General features: G+C 35.2%; 1 protein-coding gene across 4 annotated transcripts in view; it reads left to right on the top strand.

Annotated features, from left to right (window-relative positions):
- SGCE (sarcoglycan epsilon) overlaps positions 1-12,786 on the top strand; it is a 70,535-nt gene that overhangs the window by 51,230 nt on the left and 6,519 nt on the right. For 2 of the 4 annotated variants that reach the window (XM_037508054.2, XM_037508060.2), the window contains 4 exons: positions 161-323; positions 2,844-3,055; positions 4,030-4,056; positions 4,780-4,968. In XM_037508054.2, the coding sequence (XP_037363951.1) occupies positions 161-323; positions 2,844-3,055; positions 4,030-4,056; positions 4,780-4,968 (591 nt within the window). The remainder of the gene's footprint in view (positions 1-160; positions 324-2,843; positions 3,056-4,029; positions 4,057-4,779; positions 4,969-12,786) is intronic. The other 2 variants (XM_054692352.1, XM_054692353.1) reach the window with 1 other exon arrangement.

Genomic DNA, 12,786 nt, shown 5'->3' with positions numbered 1-12,786 from the left:
CCTTCATGATTCACTGCTTTTAAAAGTCTAGGTCCTTACCTTAGGGATGATTCTAGATAATCCCTCAATTCAAAAGGATAAATCCTGCTTTCAGGGTAGATTGTTTGTCATTGTTTTCAATTTTCTTAAAGGATAACCCGAGAGTTTCACATTTTTGCAGCGTTTATGTCATGGTTGGTGCTGATGTCCCGTTTTCTTCTTGTTTACGAGAAGTTGAAAATCCACAGAATCAATTGAGATGCAGTCAAGAAATGGAGCCTGTAATAACATGTGATAAAAAATTTCGTACTCAATTTTACATTGACTGGTGCAAAATTTCACTGGTGAGTCTTTGTTTTTGCAAATGTAATTAGGAGTGATGTGACTGAAGATAACCTTTGACTAAAACCTTTATTACTTTTAGGAACAAATATGGGGGTTACTTTGTTAACTGCAATAGACTACCCTTCACTTTAAGGATTTGGCAAGCTTGTTGACAGTATGTCCATTTGGGAAAGCGTATCTCCACTTTTGTACTCAATTTACCCTTGTTTAGTTGCTGGGGCTGGATTAGCTTTGCAGGTGGTCCAGACAACTGCTCTGCACACCCAGGTGACTACTAAATCAAGATAGATTATGAAGTGAGTGCAGAAAGTCTCACTTATGCAGGAGACTGGAATACAATAGTAAATCTGAAAATAAAGCAATACTGTGCAATAACTCAATATCTTGGAAACTCATTATAGGGAAAGTTCAAGGAATTCAAAGTAATTCCAAGTGAAGAAAGTTAGAATCTTAACCCACATCCCCATAAGTACTAAATATTTATTTCTAAACTACTTTTTAATTAGCATTAGAAATATAAAGTCTTTTTAAAAGACTTAGAAATATAGGGATAAGCTTTCATCTATGTAGGATGTATATGTAAAATTGATATTTTTTTGACCCTGCTTTCTGGAAATCATGAAAGTTGTTGTACTTCTTTAGTGACCTTTAGATTTAACTGCTGTCAACTCTTGATGATTGGTGCTGAGTGAATTAGGGCTAAGTTTAAAGTTGACATTTGCACAAAGTTATTGACACATAAACACAACTGTCACTTCATGTCTTCAAGAACAAACTGCAGGCAACTTTCCTGGATCCAGTACCAGGAGAACATATTACTCAGGGTTGCAGCACTTAGCACCTGTGTTCTTTGGCCCCAGATTATTCTTTTCATGTTGCTTGTATCTTTGGGAAAGAATGCTAATTCTTTGCCTTCTTATACCAAGTAAAATTATTAAGTTGCTGTAGCTTATGTGTGTTATAGGTAAATGCTGAATTTGTAAAGCTCAGCATTTCATTCATGGTGCTAATCGTGAAAGTGTGTGAACTGAACAGTCACAACCATTGTTGAAATAGAGGCCTCCTGTCAGTTGGGAGACAGCAGACTCTAACCACATATTTGTGCTGTAAAATGTTTAGAAGTATTGAATTTCTACAAGTTTAAAAATAATTTATGCTTTGAAGATTTTAGTTTATGTGGTAACACTTTATAAGTGGAAAGATTGGAAATTTTCATCTTTTTTACATGTATTCATTTGTTACATGTTAGCGATCAGTAGGCTTAAATAAGAGTCAGAAATACATGTAATAGGGCCTCCCTGGTGCCTCAAGGGGTTAAGATGCAATCTGTGAAGCTATCTGCAGCCACTGTAGCATGAGTTCATTCCCTGGCCGGCCAGGGAGCAACCCACATGGCGCAGCAGACCTCTCCTGTCTTGCTTGCTGCTCCCCTCAGCAGTGTATTTCAGTCCCTCTGCCTGTTCTGCTCCCCACTCTGTCTCTGGTGAATCCTTTCACCCCTGCCCCACACCTCTGGCCTATACTCCAGTTCTTGTATGCATAAATAAATAAATCTTAAAAAAAGAAAAGAAATAAATGTAATAAATAAAATGTAATGAAATGGAAAATTTGGACTTAAACTTTACCAAAAAAATTAACTCTAAGGTCAAGTTTGACAACAGGCTTCCTAATATTTAGTATTAAAAGAGGAAATTAACCACTTAGTTCTCTTTCTTGAAGGAGGCAGAGCACAAATTTTTTGACAGAAAATGAAGATTTTACTAGCAATATATTAACAAAATTCTTCAGTTGGAATTTTTTTTTCTCAGAAGATACAGAAAAATGCCACATAAATCTCCCCAGCTTTTATGGGTGGGAACAAATGTAGAAATGAATTTCACAGGCTGCTTTTTTAGTATCCTTCAATGAAAACCTTAGCGTAATTAAATGCAACCCAGCGAACGCAGTTCAGTTAATGTGGAGGTAAATTAATATAGTAGAAATATTTTATAGTTTTGATGTCAAAAGAGAATTTAGTGGATGGGTTACATAGTCCTGAGATTATCTTTCCTAAAAATGACTACTACCAGCTGAATGGCAGAAAGATCAAGGGTGTAATCATTTAGAAGCTATATCTTGTTGTTTTTTTTTTCTCTATTAACCTTAGAAACCATACTCATATACCTGGTTATCTGTCAGTTTATGGTGTGTTAGTAATTACACTAGATGTTTGAGCCTAGAAGCAAGTGGTTTATGTGGTGGAGTGAAGAACTTCTGCTTTGGAGGGAGGAAAAAAACCAAGTAAACACATCATTTTGTATGTAGACAAGGACATACATACATATGTTCTGGGAAGGCCGTAGCAAGCAGGCCAATTTAAAGCTTTTATTCCTTCTGTCCATAAATAATTGCAAGTTCAAGGTCATAAAGTAATTGGAAAAGGTTGCCTTTTAGAAATTTGTCAAAATATGTCTAGATTTTAAAATCTTATAATGTTTACAGCTAATGATTTGATGTGTAATTGTCTTCTTTTGTATCAGGTTGATAAAACAAAGCAAGTGTCCACCTATCAGGAAGTGGTTCGTGGAGAGGGGATTTTACCTGATGGTGGAGAGTACAAACCCCCTTCTGATTCTTTGAAAAGCAGAGACTATTACACGGATTTCCTAATTACACTGGCTGTGCCCTCGGCAGTAGCATTGGTCCTTTTTCTAATACTTGCTTATATCATGTGCTGCCGACGGGAAGGAGTGTGAGTACTTTAAAACACTAGTAAAAATTATAGAGTCTACTAAGATAACAACATATAAGATTCCATTAAAAGCCAAGTTTCATTTAGCTCATAAAACACTTTATAAATGGATTAAAACTGTGTTCCAGTCTAACTACAGTACTTTATTCCTTTAAAATGAATTAAAATAGTTTCGAATCCAGTAAATCAAATTAGAGGACATAATTACTTTATTCAAAAATTATTAAGGTTAAATGTAAATTCATGCTGGCAAAACAGTCCCCAGAATAATTGAGGTTAGCTATTTTGGTTACATAAGCCATCTTGCTTGAGCTGAGTCTGTGAAATCTATTGACATTGTAATAAATTATTAGTTTGATCAAAAGTAATAGAATTCCTCTTGAAAATGGTTCTACTGTCAAACGGGGATATAACATAAATGTTTTATATGTATGTAATATATATGTATTGCATTAAATATTATATATAAATAAAATCTTAGAATTATCTTAATTAAAATAAGGGTACATCTTAGTGAAAATAAGGGTATAATTTGAGTAATGAGTCTCCACTTCATGAATAGTTAGTACTTGCAGGGCATCTATGTCAATTAAAATAATCTCCTGAGATTATCTGGAAGTCAGGCTAACAAAGAAAAGGATAAAAAATTAATAAAGCAGCAAGTAACAAGTTCTTCCATTTTTACATGTAGCCCGGTTTCATTATGTCATAGAATTTATTTCCAAGAGCTTGATTCTTAATCTCCATGTTTTTTTTTTCATTTTTTTTTTTCTGTGTGTTTCTCATCAGTATTCCATCTCTGTACATTTACTCATCCAAGTAATGTCATAAACCTGGTGGCAAATGCTGCCTGGTTGCATTTAATAGTAACAATGTCAGCATTTCCACATCATGCAAGATCCCATGAGCATATAGTCTTAATGTTCCAAATATCAATGCTATTATTTAATTCATAAATTTTGTTTTGTTTCTAGGGAAAAGAGAAACATGCAAACACCAGAGTAAGTGTCTTTTTTCCTGTTATTTTCTTTATCATTTTTTTCACTTCTCAGTTGCTCATCATGCTCCATACATGTGTGTCATGTTTTTGTTTTCATTCATCATCTTTCATAGTTAATTTCATAAATGTGAAAGCTGCTTTCTAAATAGAGATATTTAGGAGGGGTAGAAATTAAAAATTAAAAGGGTTTAAAAACTAAGACTATTTAGATAAAAATTAAACCTAAAATATTTCAGATTCAGAATATTAACTTGCCATTTATATTATGTGATTTCCCAATCTGCATTTCTATAAACCAGAGAACAGATGAAAAGACCTTTCATACAAGTTTTCCTGAATCTACAGTAATAACCTACCATAAAATGAAACTTCTGTGAGTATTTATAAATGCCCCACCAGAAGCAACATTATAAAAGCTATGGTAGTTTTATCTTAATCATAGAAATTAAATAGAATCTTAGTCTGTTACATAGGGCTTTAAAATTAACACAGTTTTTTTTTTTTAGCTTAATGAGACCCATCTATTTCAAAACTAGTTTATAATTTTTACTTCAGTATTGCTATGTTGAAAGTATGTGAATTCTTTCTCTTTCTAACTTGTAGAATGCCCAAGCACAATGTCTTATTTTAAAATGAAAAAAATACCTTGTAACTTTTCAAATTGATGACTCATTGGGCTAATATGACTTTAAAGTATATGTTGTTTTATTTCTTTTTGACGTAGCATCCAACTGGTCCATCATAGTGCTATTCAAAAATCTACCAAAGAACTTCGTGACATGTCCAAGAATAGAGAGATAGCATGGCCCCTATCAACGCTTCCTGTATTTCACCCTGTAACTGGGGAAATCATCCCTCCTCTACATGCAGACAATTATGAGAGCACTAATATGCCATTGATGCAAACGCAGCAGTAAGTATCCACTTGGAACCATAATCATGAATATGCATGAATACGCCTATTGAATGACTGTAAAGACCAGAGCTTTTGTTTGTTTTTTATAAAGGAAAATAGCCACTGAACTTCGATAGTGTCAATCTGAACCTCATTGTGCTGACCCAAATAAATTGAATTACTTTCAGGAACTGTTTGCTGCCCCTCACCCAGCCCAAACAAGACAATATTGACCTTAACATTTCAGAAATTAACACTGCAAATAAATTTATGTGTTTGCTCAAAGATGGGTTAATAATTGTAGAAAGAGAAGCATATTCCACCTGAAGTATGACAAATTGATTATTTTTTAGTTTTTATTAGAATGATCTGGCTCTGTTAACTATTTCTAAAATTATTATAACAAACCTATTTATAATTTTTCTCTCAGGATAAAAGGCTTTTAGGTTATTGTTTGGTACTATCATACCAAAATGAGTCAATCCAATTTTTCTATAGACTACCTAATCTATATTTAATTTATTCTGCTCAGTCTAAAAGTCATTTTTATTTACTTCTTTCATTTTGTGTGTACCACATGAGAGAAGTAATGTGGTGTTTATTTTATTAAGCATAATATCCTGTAAATCCATCTGTGTTGTTGCAAATAGCAGGACTTACTGTTTTTTTTCTTTTTAAATATATAACAGAGTGTTCCATTGTGTGTATAGGCTATAACTTCTTTGTTGAATCCTCTGTCCATGGCACTTAAGCAGTTTTCAATTCTTAACTCTTATATATAATCCTGCATATCCATTCTTATAGGTGTAAAGTTTTGATTTGTATTTCACTAATAACAAAAGATGACTATCTTGTCGTGCACCTGATGGCCATTTATATGTCTTGTTTGGGGAAACTATGCTGCTCTTCTGCCCATTTTTTAGTCCATTTTTTTATTGTTGAGTTTGATTTCTTTATGTATTTTTGATATTAACTCCTTTTCCAGTGCATCATTTGCAAATATATTGCTCATTTGGTGAGATGCAGTTTAGTTTGATGATAGTTTGGTGAGAGTTAGTTTGATGATAGTTTCTTTTGCTGTGTGGTGTGTGGAAATTTAGTAATTTGAGGTGGTCCCCTTTATTTTGTTTCCCTTCCTTTTGGAGTTTAGTCTCCAAGATATCTCTAGGGCCAATGTCAAGGAGTGTATCACTTATGTTTTTTTCCTATGAATTTATGGTTTCATTTCTTTTATTCAAGTCTTTAGTTTGTTTTGAGGCAGTTTTTGTGAATTATATAGGGGAGTGGTCCATTTTCCCCAGAACCATTTATTGAAGAGTCTTACTGTTCTACTTACTGTATGTCCTCGGCTCCTTTGTGGTAAGTTAGTTGTCCACATTTGTGTGGGTTTATTTCTGGGCATAAACATAACTTATCAGTGAAAAACTTCCCTGTAGTGCTAGAAGGAGCATGGTCAGAGAGCCTGCAAAAGGCCTTTTCAGGGAGAACATGTGGGGAAGAGGAGCTGAGGAAACTGCCCAACTGTGCTTTCGAGCCCATGTTAAATATCTAGTCAAAATTTTTACGTAAGGAAATTCTAGGTAAAACTGTAGTTGGTTTTTCAGAAATTTTGTTTTGGCCTTCTTTAAGCATATGTTAAAAGTATGTTTTTGAAATCTTCATTCATTTGCTTTACTCTTGGAAATAGAACGGATTGACAGAAAAATTTACCCCCATTCCACACATAAACCTTAAGATGTGATATAAAAGTAAACTCTGGAACAATAATAGGTGCAAACATTTTTCCCATTGCAAATGCTTATTTTGTAGCCATGTTAAATGAATATTAGCAGTAATTAATGTAAGTAGTATAGACAGACTTGACAAATTTGTTCAAAATTCATTGGAAATCTAAAAGTACTGAGTCCCAACTTCTTCTAACAGCATTTATTTAATTGACTAGACCAGGCTATGAGTGTGTGCATATGTTTCAGTAATTGATTCAAGTACTATTAACAGTGGGGGAAAATTGCATGCATTTAAAACCTGGAGTTTCAGAAACACTAATATTCTGACATATTAAAGTCTCATAACATTTAGTTATACTGAAAGGGAGTGATTTCTGTGCTCTTGGTTGATTACTGGGTCAGCATAAAACCTATTTTATCAGCATTAGATATTGATGAGAAAAATTAGTAAAATTTTAGTAATATTATAATAGTTCACAATTTGGTTATTTTTCCTGCCTTCTTAACTGAAAATTATGAACAGCCTTATTACTCATTTTCACAATGAAAAAAATTAATGAATTCTTTAAGACTACCATTTCTTATATTCTTTCCCCAAGAGTGATAGTAGAATGTTGACATATACTCTCAAAAATGAATTGGTCAAACACACTTGAGAAACCAATTGTTTAAACTACAAAAGTTCTCAGAGGCATCAGTATGTTCATATGCTTTGTGAATCCATGGAAAAAGATCGGAAGAGGTGACCTTTAAAAAAAATTATTGAAGTAGCATTGCATTATAACAGTTTCAGGTGTACATCCTTATAAATGAATATCTGTATGTACTACATTATGATGGACGGAATTGGACTTTCTGAGCTAACTCTTTAAAGAACAGATTTGGGAAATTCTTCTATTGACAAAAAGACAATGCTATCAAAGTTTAGAGGAGAACTATTCATTATAATGAATGGGGGGATTTGAATAAATTTATTAATCAATAAAACAATATTATGTATTGCTGGTTAAGGAAGGAAAATGATTACTATCATTTTTTAGATATTCTCAATATATATGATTAGAAAGCATAAGGAAGGCTCCTTAGGGGCCTCCCTGGTGGCCTAGGGTTAGTTAAGTCTCATCACTGTCACCACTGTCAGGGAGCTACCCACATGGTGCAGCAGACCTCTCCTCTCTCACCCACTGCTTCCCTTAGTGCTGTATTTCAGTAAATCTGCCTGTTCTGCTCCCCACTCTGTGTCTCTGGTGAATCCTTTCACTCCCCCCACCCCCGTACCCCTGGCCTACATCCCTGTTCTTCTACACAAAAACAAAGCAAAACAAAACAAAAAATAGCACCTTAAACATTATTTTGATTCCCAGTTAGGATTTTTTTTTTTTGTGTTGCTGCTAATATACAAGCAAAATAAAATTTCTGATCTAGTTTGCAACCAAGTGCATCTTCCCATTCTTTCCATAACCCCACACTGTCATTATGTAGAGCAGATCTCTCTATTAGCAAATGCAATGGGCTGTTTTATTGAACTTACAATTTGATCATATATGTATTTTTAAGACCAGAAAATCTTCATATTATTCATATTTCTGCTAATGGAAAAACTCCATTAACTAGCACTTCTATATAAATAGGGTACATAGATAATTGATGATGTTCACAATGATTATTCTGAGGCACGGCGAGATCATCAAGTGCGTCTGACTCATCAGAGGAAAATTAAATTACATTCGGTGTAGTTTCTGTGTTGAGTGTATATTATCTTCCTTTTATTCTTGGAAATGGATAATATGTGCATGGTCTCTATGGTAACTTCCTATAAGCCAGAATATGTGATTGACCTCATTTTCCAACCACACCAGATAATAGGGAATTTATTGTATCAGGTTTGTCACAGCTTTTACTCCTTACCTTAAAAGCACAGACATGTTCTTCAATTTTTATTTGAGCACCAAGTACACATACAAATATTTGGTCATTTGAATCAAACTGAATTATCAACATTAAAATGAAACATCATATTTGATGAGGCATTACAGTACTTGATAAGCAGATATATACTAGGTTAATGCTTCCTATTATTTATTAATTAACCCTTCCTAAAATATGTGAGCATTACATCCTCACATAATCATACTAGTAGTACTGAATTATCATTCATGAACAGTATGGCTAGCTACAGGATTTCTTATTTATTCTTCAGACTTAGTGCCTGAAATAGTCAGGTGGAAGGACACAGCTGAAAGTTTTTGTTGTCTTCTTAGTAAGACTTAAAAACAAAGTTTACCTTCAAAGCTTCGTAGAAACTTGCTTGGCTTTAAGCAAGCTGACCCACTCAGAGATTTAGAGAACTCGTAACAGTTGTACAATGAGGGGCTGCCATATTTGTTTATCACATATAGTAATACTTGCTTTTTGGTAGACTGCTTCATAGGATTTCAGACTAGCACCATTAAGTTAGACAATAAAAATATGTTTAATCCTTTGCACATGACATAGTTGAGGCAAAGCTAAACTTAGGTTTTTTTTACCTATCTTGATATCTGGTCAGGAGTAGATGGTGCCGTCATTGACCTCAGAGAGAGGTCCTGATCCAGCTTACAGACGAGGCGATTAAAAAAGATAGTGGAAAGTGAAAAAAAAGCAGGACCCAGAGATGATCAGAAAGGGGTGTCTTTTTGCAGTGTTCCTTCTACTTTCCAGATTATGGAGACACTACATAAATAGGCTGCTGAAATGATCACATAGTAAAGAAATGAAAGGTAAATTTAATCTTTGCTTATGTACTTTTTATTTGATAAAATTTACTTTTTAATGATTTTAGAGGTACAGAGAAGTTGCAAAGGTAATCAACTTCCAAGGTAGCCTTCTCCAGTTTTCTCATTGTTAACATCTAATAGCGACAGCACATTTGTCACAAGGAAGAAACCAATATTATACTATACTGTCAACCAGACTTCAGATATTTTTCGATTTCATTAGTTTTTCCACAGATGTCCTTCTCTTTCACGACTGTGTCTAGGACACAATAATCAACGTGTCTCTTTAGTCCCTTCCTGTCTGGGCTGTTTCTCAGACCTTGGCATTCTTGTGGCGCTCTGGCCAGGTATGCTGTACAAAGGCCCCCACTAACAAAAATCTCTTCCTCTTTTGGCAGCCCCTCCTTGCTGGGCATGCTGGGTATCCTATTATAAAATATTTCTTAGAATTTACTTTGCTCCAAGAATCACTGTTAGGACGAGGGGCTATGTTTCTGCCCAGAGACTTAACATCAAAACTGTATTACAAGGCCTCCCCTGGTGGCGCAGGGGTTGAGCGCTGGGCTGTGAAGCTGCCTGCGGCCTCTGCAGCGCCGGTTTGATCCCTGGCCAACGGCGAGGGTCCCACATGCTGCACAGACCTCTTCTGCCTTGCCCGCTGCTCCCCTCAGCAGTGTACTTCATCAGTCTGCCTGTTCTGTTCCCTGCTCTGGCTCTGGTGAATTCTCTCACCCTCTAGCATTTCTGACTGTGCCCAGTGCTTGTATAAATAAATAAATCTTAAAAAAAAAAAAAAAAAAAAACAACTGTACTACAAATTTGATAGATGTACCTCAAAGATAAACCTTCATAATTATTTAAGAAAATTAAAATTCAAGCCGTAGAATTTGGGGTCCTAAAAAGGATGTTGAATGATAGTCTAGTCTGGTTTTTACCAAACCAACTTGTAGGTCACACTTCCGGTGGGACTTCTACATCACAGATACCAGGGCCATACTTCTGGGCATTTTGATGGGGGTGTATGTGATGGTGGAGCAGGAACAAAGATTGAGAATCCATGGGGAAGAGGTTGTTATTTATACTCTACCATATGGCATTTTAAAGGGTCAGCAGTTTCTCCTAGATCCTCCTGAGGGGTATGTGCAAAAAAGTGCGAAAGAGGGCCAGTCCACATGCATTATTGATAATGTGGAAGCTGTTTGTGGGTTCATGTGTACCGGCCTCTAACCTTTCCACCGCTTCCTTAAGCTGCCTAAAGAAAATGGGATAGAGAAGTGAAAGATGCGAGTCCACTGGAAAATAATGCCTGAAGGGGACAGAGGAATGTTAAACCTTGATGAAAGGCTAAACATCACTAGGAAATTGTAGCTATTTTGTAATTTTAGATGAGGCATTGACTGGAGTATCCCCAAAATTCAATTTTCTAAAAAATAAAATCAGTAAACTGGTATTATGTGGTCTTGGGAGGGAGTGTGGTAGATTTGTCTACCTCTTCATTCTTTTTATTTACCAATGTCAGTATTCAATAGGTTTCCCTCTGAGGTGAGGCAATTTCATAGAGGATTTTTTATATCACGAGAATTAGAGGAAAGTGCTCAAAATTTTTTCTAGGGAGATTTTAATTGGCTATGTAAAATTTTTACTTATTCATTATACTAAATATAATACCTAATCCAGGATAATTTAGTCTCCCTCAAAACAGGAGGTAGGTTGTTGTATTTAATGTTTTGCAAATTAACAAGAATAAAAGTAGAATTCAATCTTCTAATTAAAGATATTTAGTAAGTAATCATTTTAGCTTTTATCCAAAGTATTTTTCCATTTATCTTCTTTAGTAATATTGAGAACATATTTTATTGTAGAATTCCATAAATAAAAAATTAGGTTTTAATAAAAGTATCTGTTGAAGAGAATGTGTCGGGGGACCAAAGAGAGATTTTCTGTTGGCAAGAAGTGTTAAGATGCCAAGGATATTTCAGAGACATTACCTTTTTTTTTTTTTTTTAAGATTTATTTATTTATTTATACAAGCACTGGGTACAGTCCGAAGTGCGGGAGGGTGAGAGAATTCACCAGAGCCAGAGCGGGGAGCAGAACAGGCAGACTGACAAAACACTGCTGAGGGGAGCAGCAGGCAAGGCAGGAGAGGTCTGTGCACCATGTGGGACCCTCGCCAGTGGCCAGGGATCGAACCAGCACTGCAGAGGCTGCGGGCAGCTTCGCAGCCCAGCACTCAACCGCTGCGCCACCAGTGGAGGCCTGACATTGACTTTTTTAATTCAGTGAAGACACATTCAAAATAGTAGAGGCAATATTTCTGATAGCTTGGTTCTAAAGGTTTGTAACTGCTTCAATGTAAAGGTGTAGTAGACTTGCTGTTGGATTCATACAAGCAGGGGAAAATAACCAAAAGACGTGAATGTCTCCCTTATCCTTTGTATTCCATATTTATTCTACATTGATTTTAATTCAAATTAGGTTTTGAAATTAAATATTTTGGTGATGTTTTCAATTTCCTTCACTCCCTCATTTCTCTCTTCTTTTGTTCAAATAATGGCCTGACTCCTTGGGCCTCCCCAGTGGCGCAGTGGTTGAGCGCTGGATTGCGAAGCTGCCCGCAGCCTCTGCAGCGCCGGTTGGATCCCCGGCTGCTCCCCGGCCACTGGAGGAGGGTCCCACATGGCGCGCAGACCTCTCCTGCCGCCCGCTGCTCCCCTCAAGCAGTGTACTTTGGTCCTTCTGCCTGCTCTGCTCCCCGCTTTGGCTCTGGTGAATTCCCTCACACTCCTGCGCTTCTGACTGTACCCAATGCCTGTATAAATAAATAAATAAATAAATAAATAAATAAATAAATAAATAAATAAATAAATATTAAAAAAAAAAAAAATATGGCCTGACTCCTTAGTAAAAGTAGTTATAAGGTCTAAAGTCATTATTTCGTAAAAAATTCAGTCTGGGCAATTTTGCTCTAATAATAATTGGGAAATTCTAAAAATACCGTATTTCTTATTCAAATGTCTCTATTAATTCAAAATAGAAATATTTTGTAGTCCACATATCATTTATTTTCCTATGGTACATTCTGTGACTTTATGTAAATCATGTAACCTTTTTGCTTTTGATTCTCCAAGCAAGTAAGGATGTAATTGATATTCATCAACCTTACTCATAGAATTACTCTATAGGATATCCAAGAATGTCACATTACCTTAAAATGATTGTTAAAATAATAAAAATATTCTCTCCCAAATCACATACTAATTTGCAGGTTATTACCTTTGCTTTCCTAAAGAATGAAGTTTGTACAATGACTAATTTACATAATTGTCTATTTAAATGTAATTAATGGTAGT

The sequence above is a fragment of the Talpa occidentalis genome, unplaced genomic scaffold (genome assembly GCF_014898055.3).
Source record: "Talpa occidentalis isolate TD23 unplaced genomic scaffold, MPIMG_talOcc4v2.1, whole genome shotgun sequence".
Classification (NCBI taxonomy): Eukaryota; Metazoa; Chordata; class Mammalia; order Eulipotyphla; family Talpidae; genus Talpa; species Talpa occidentalis.
Note: the sequence above shows the minus strand (reverse complement) of the source record. Positions and strands in the feature narration are given on the sequence as shown.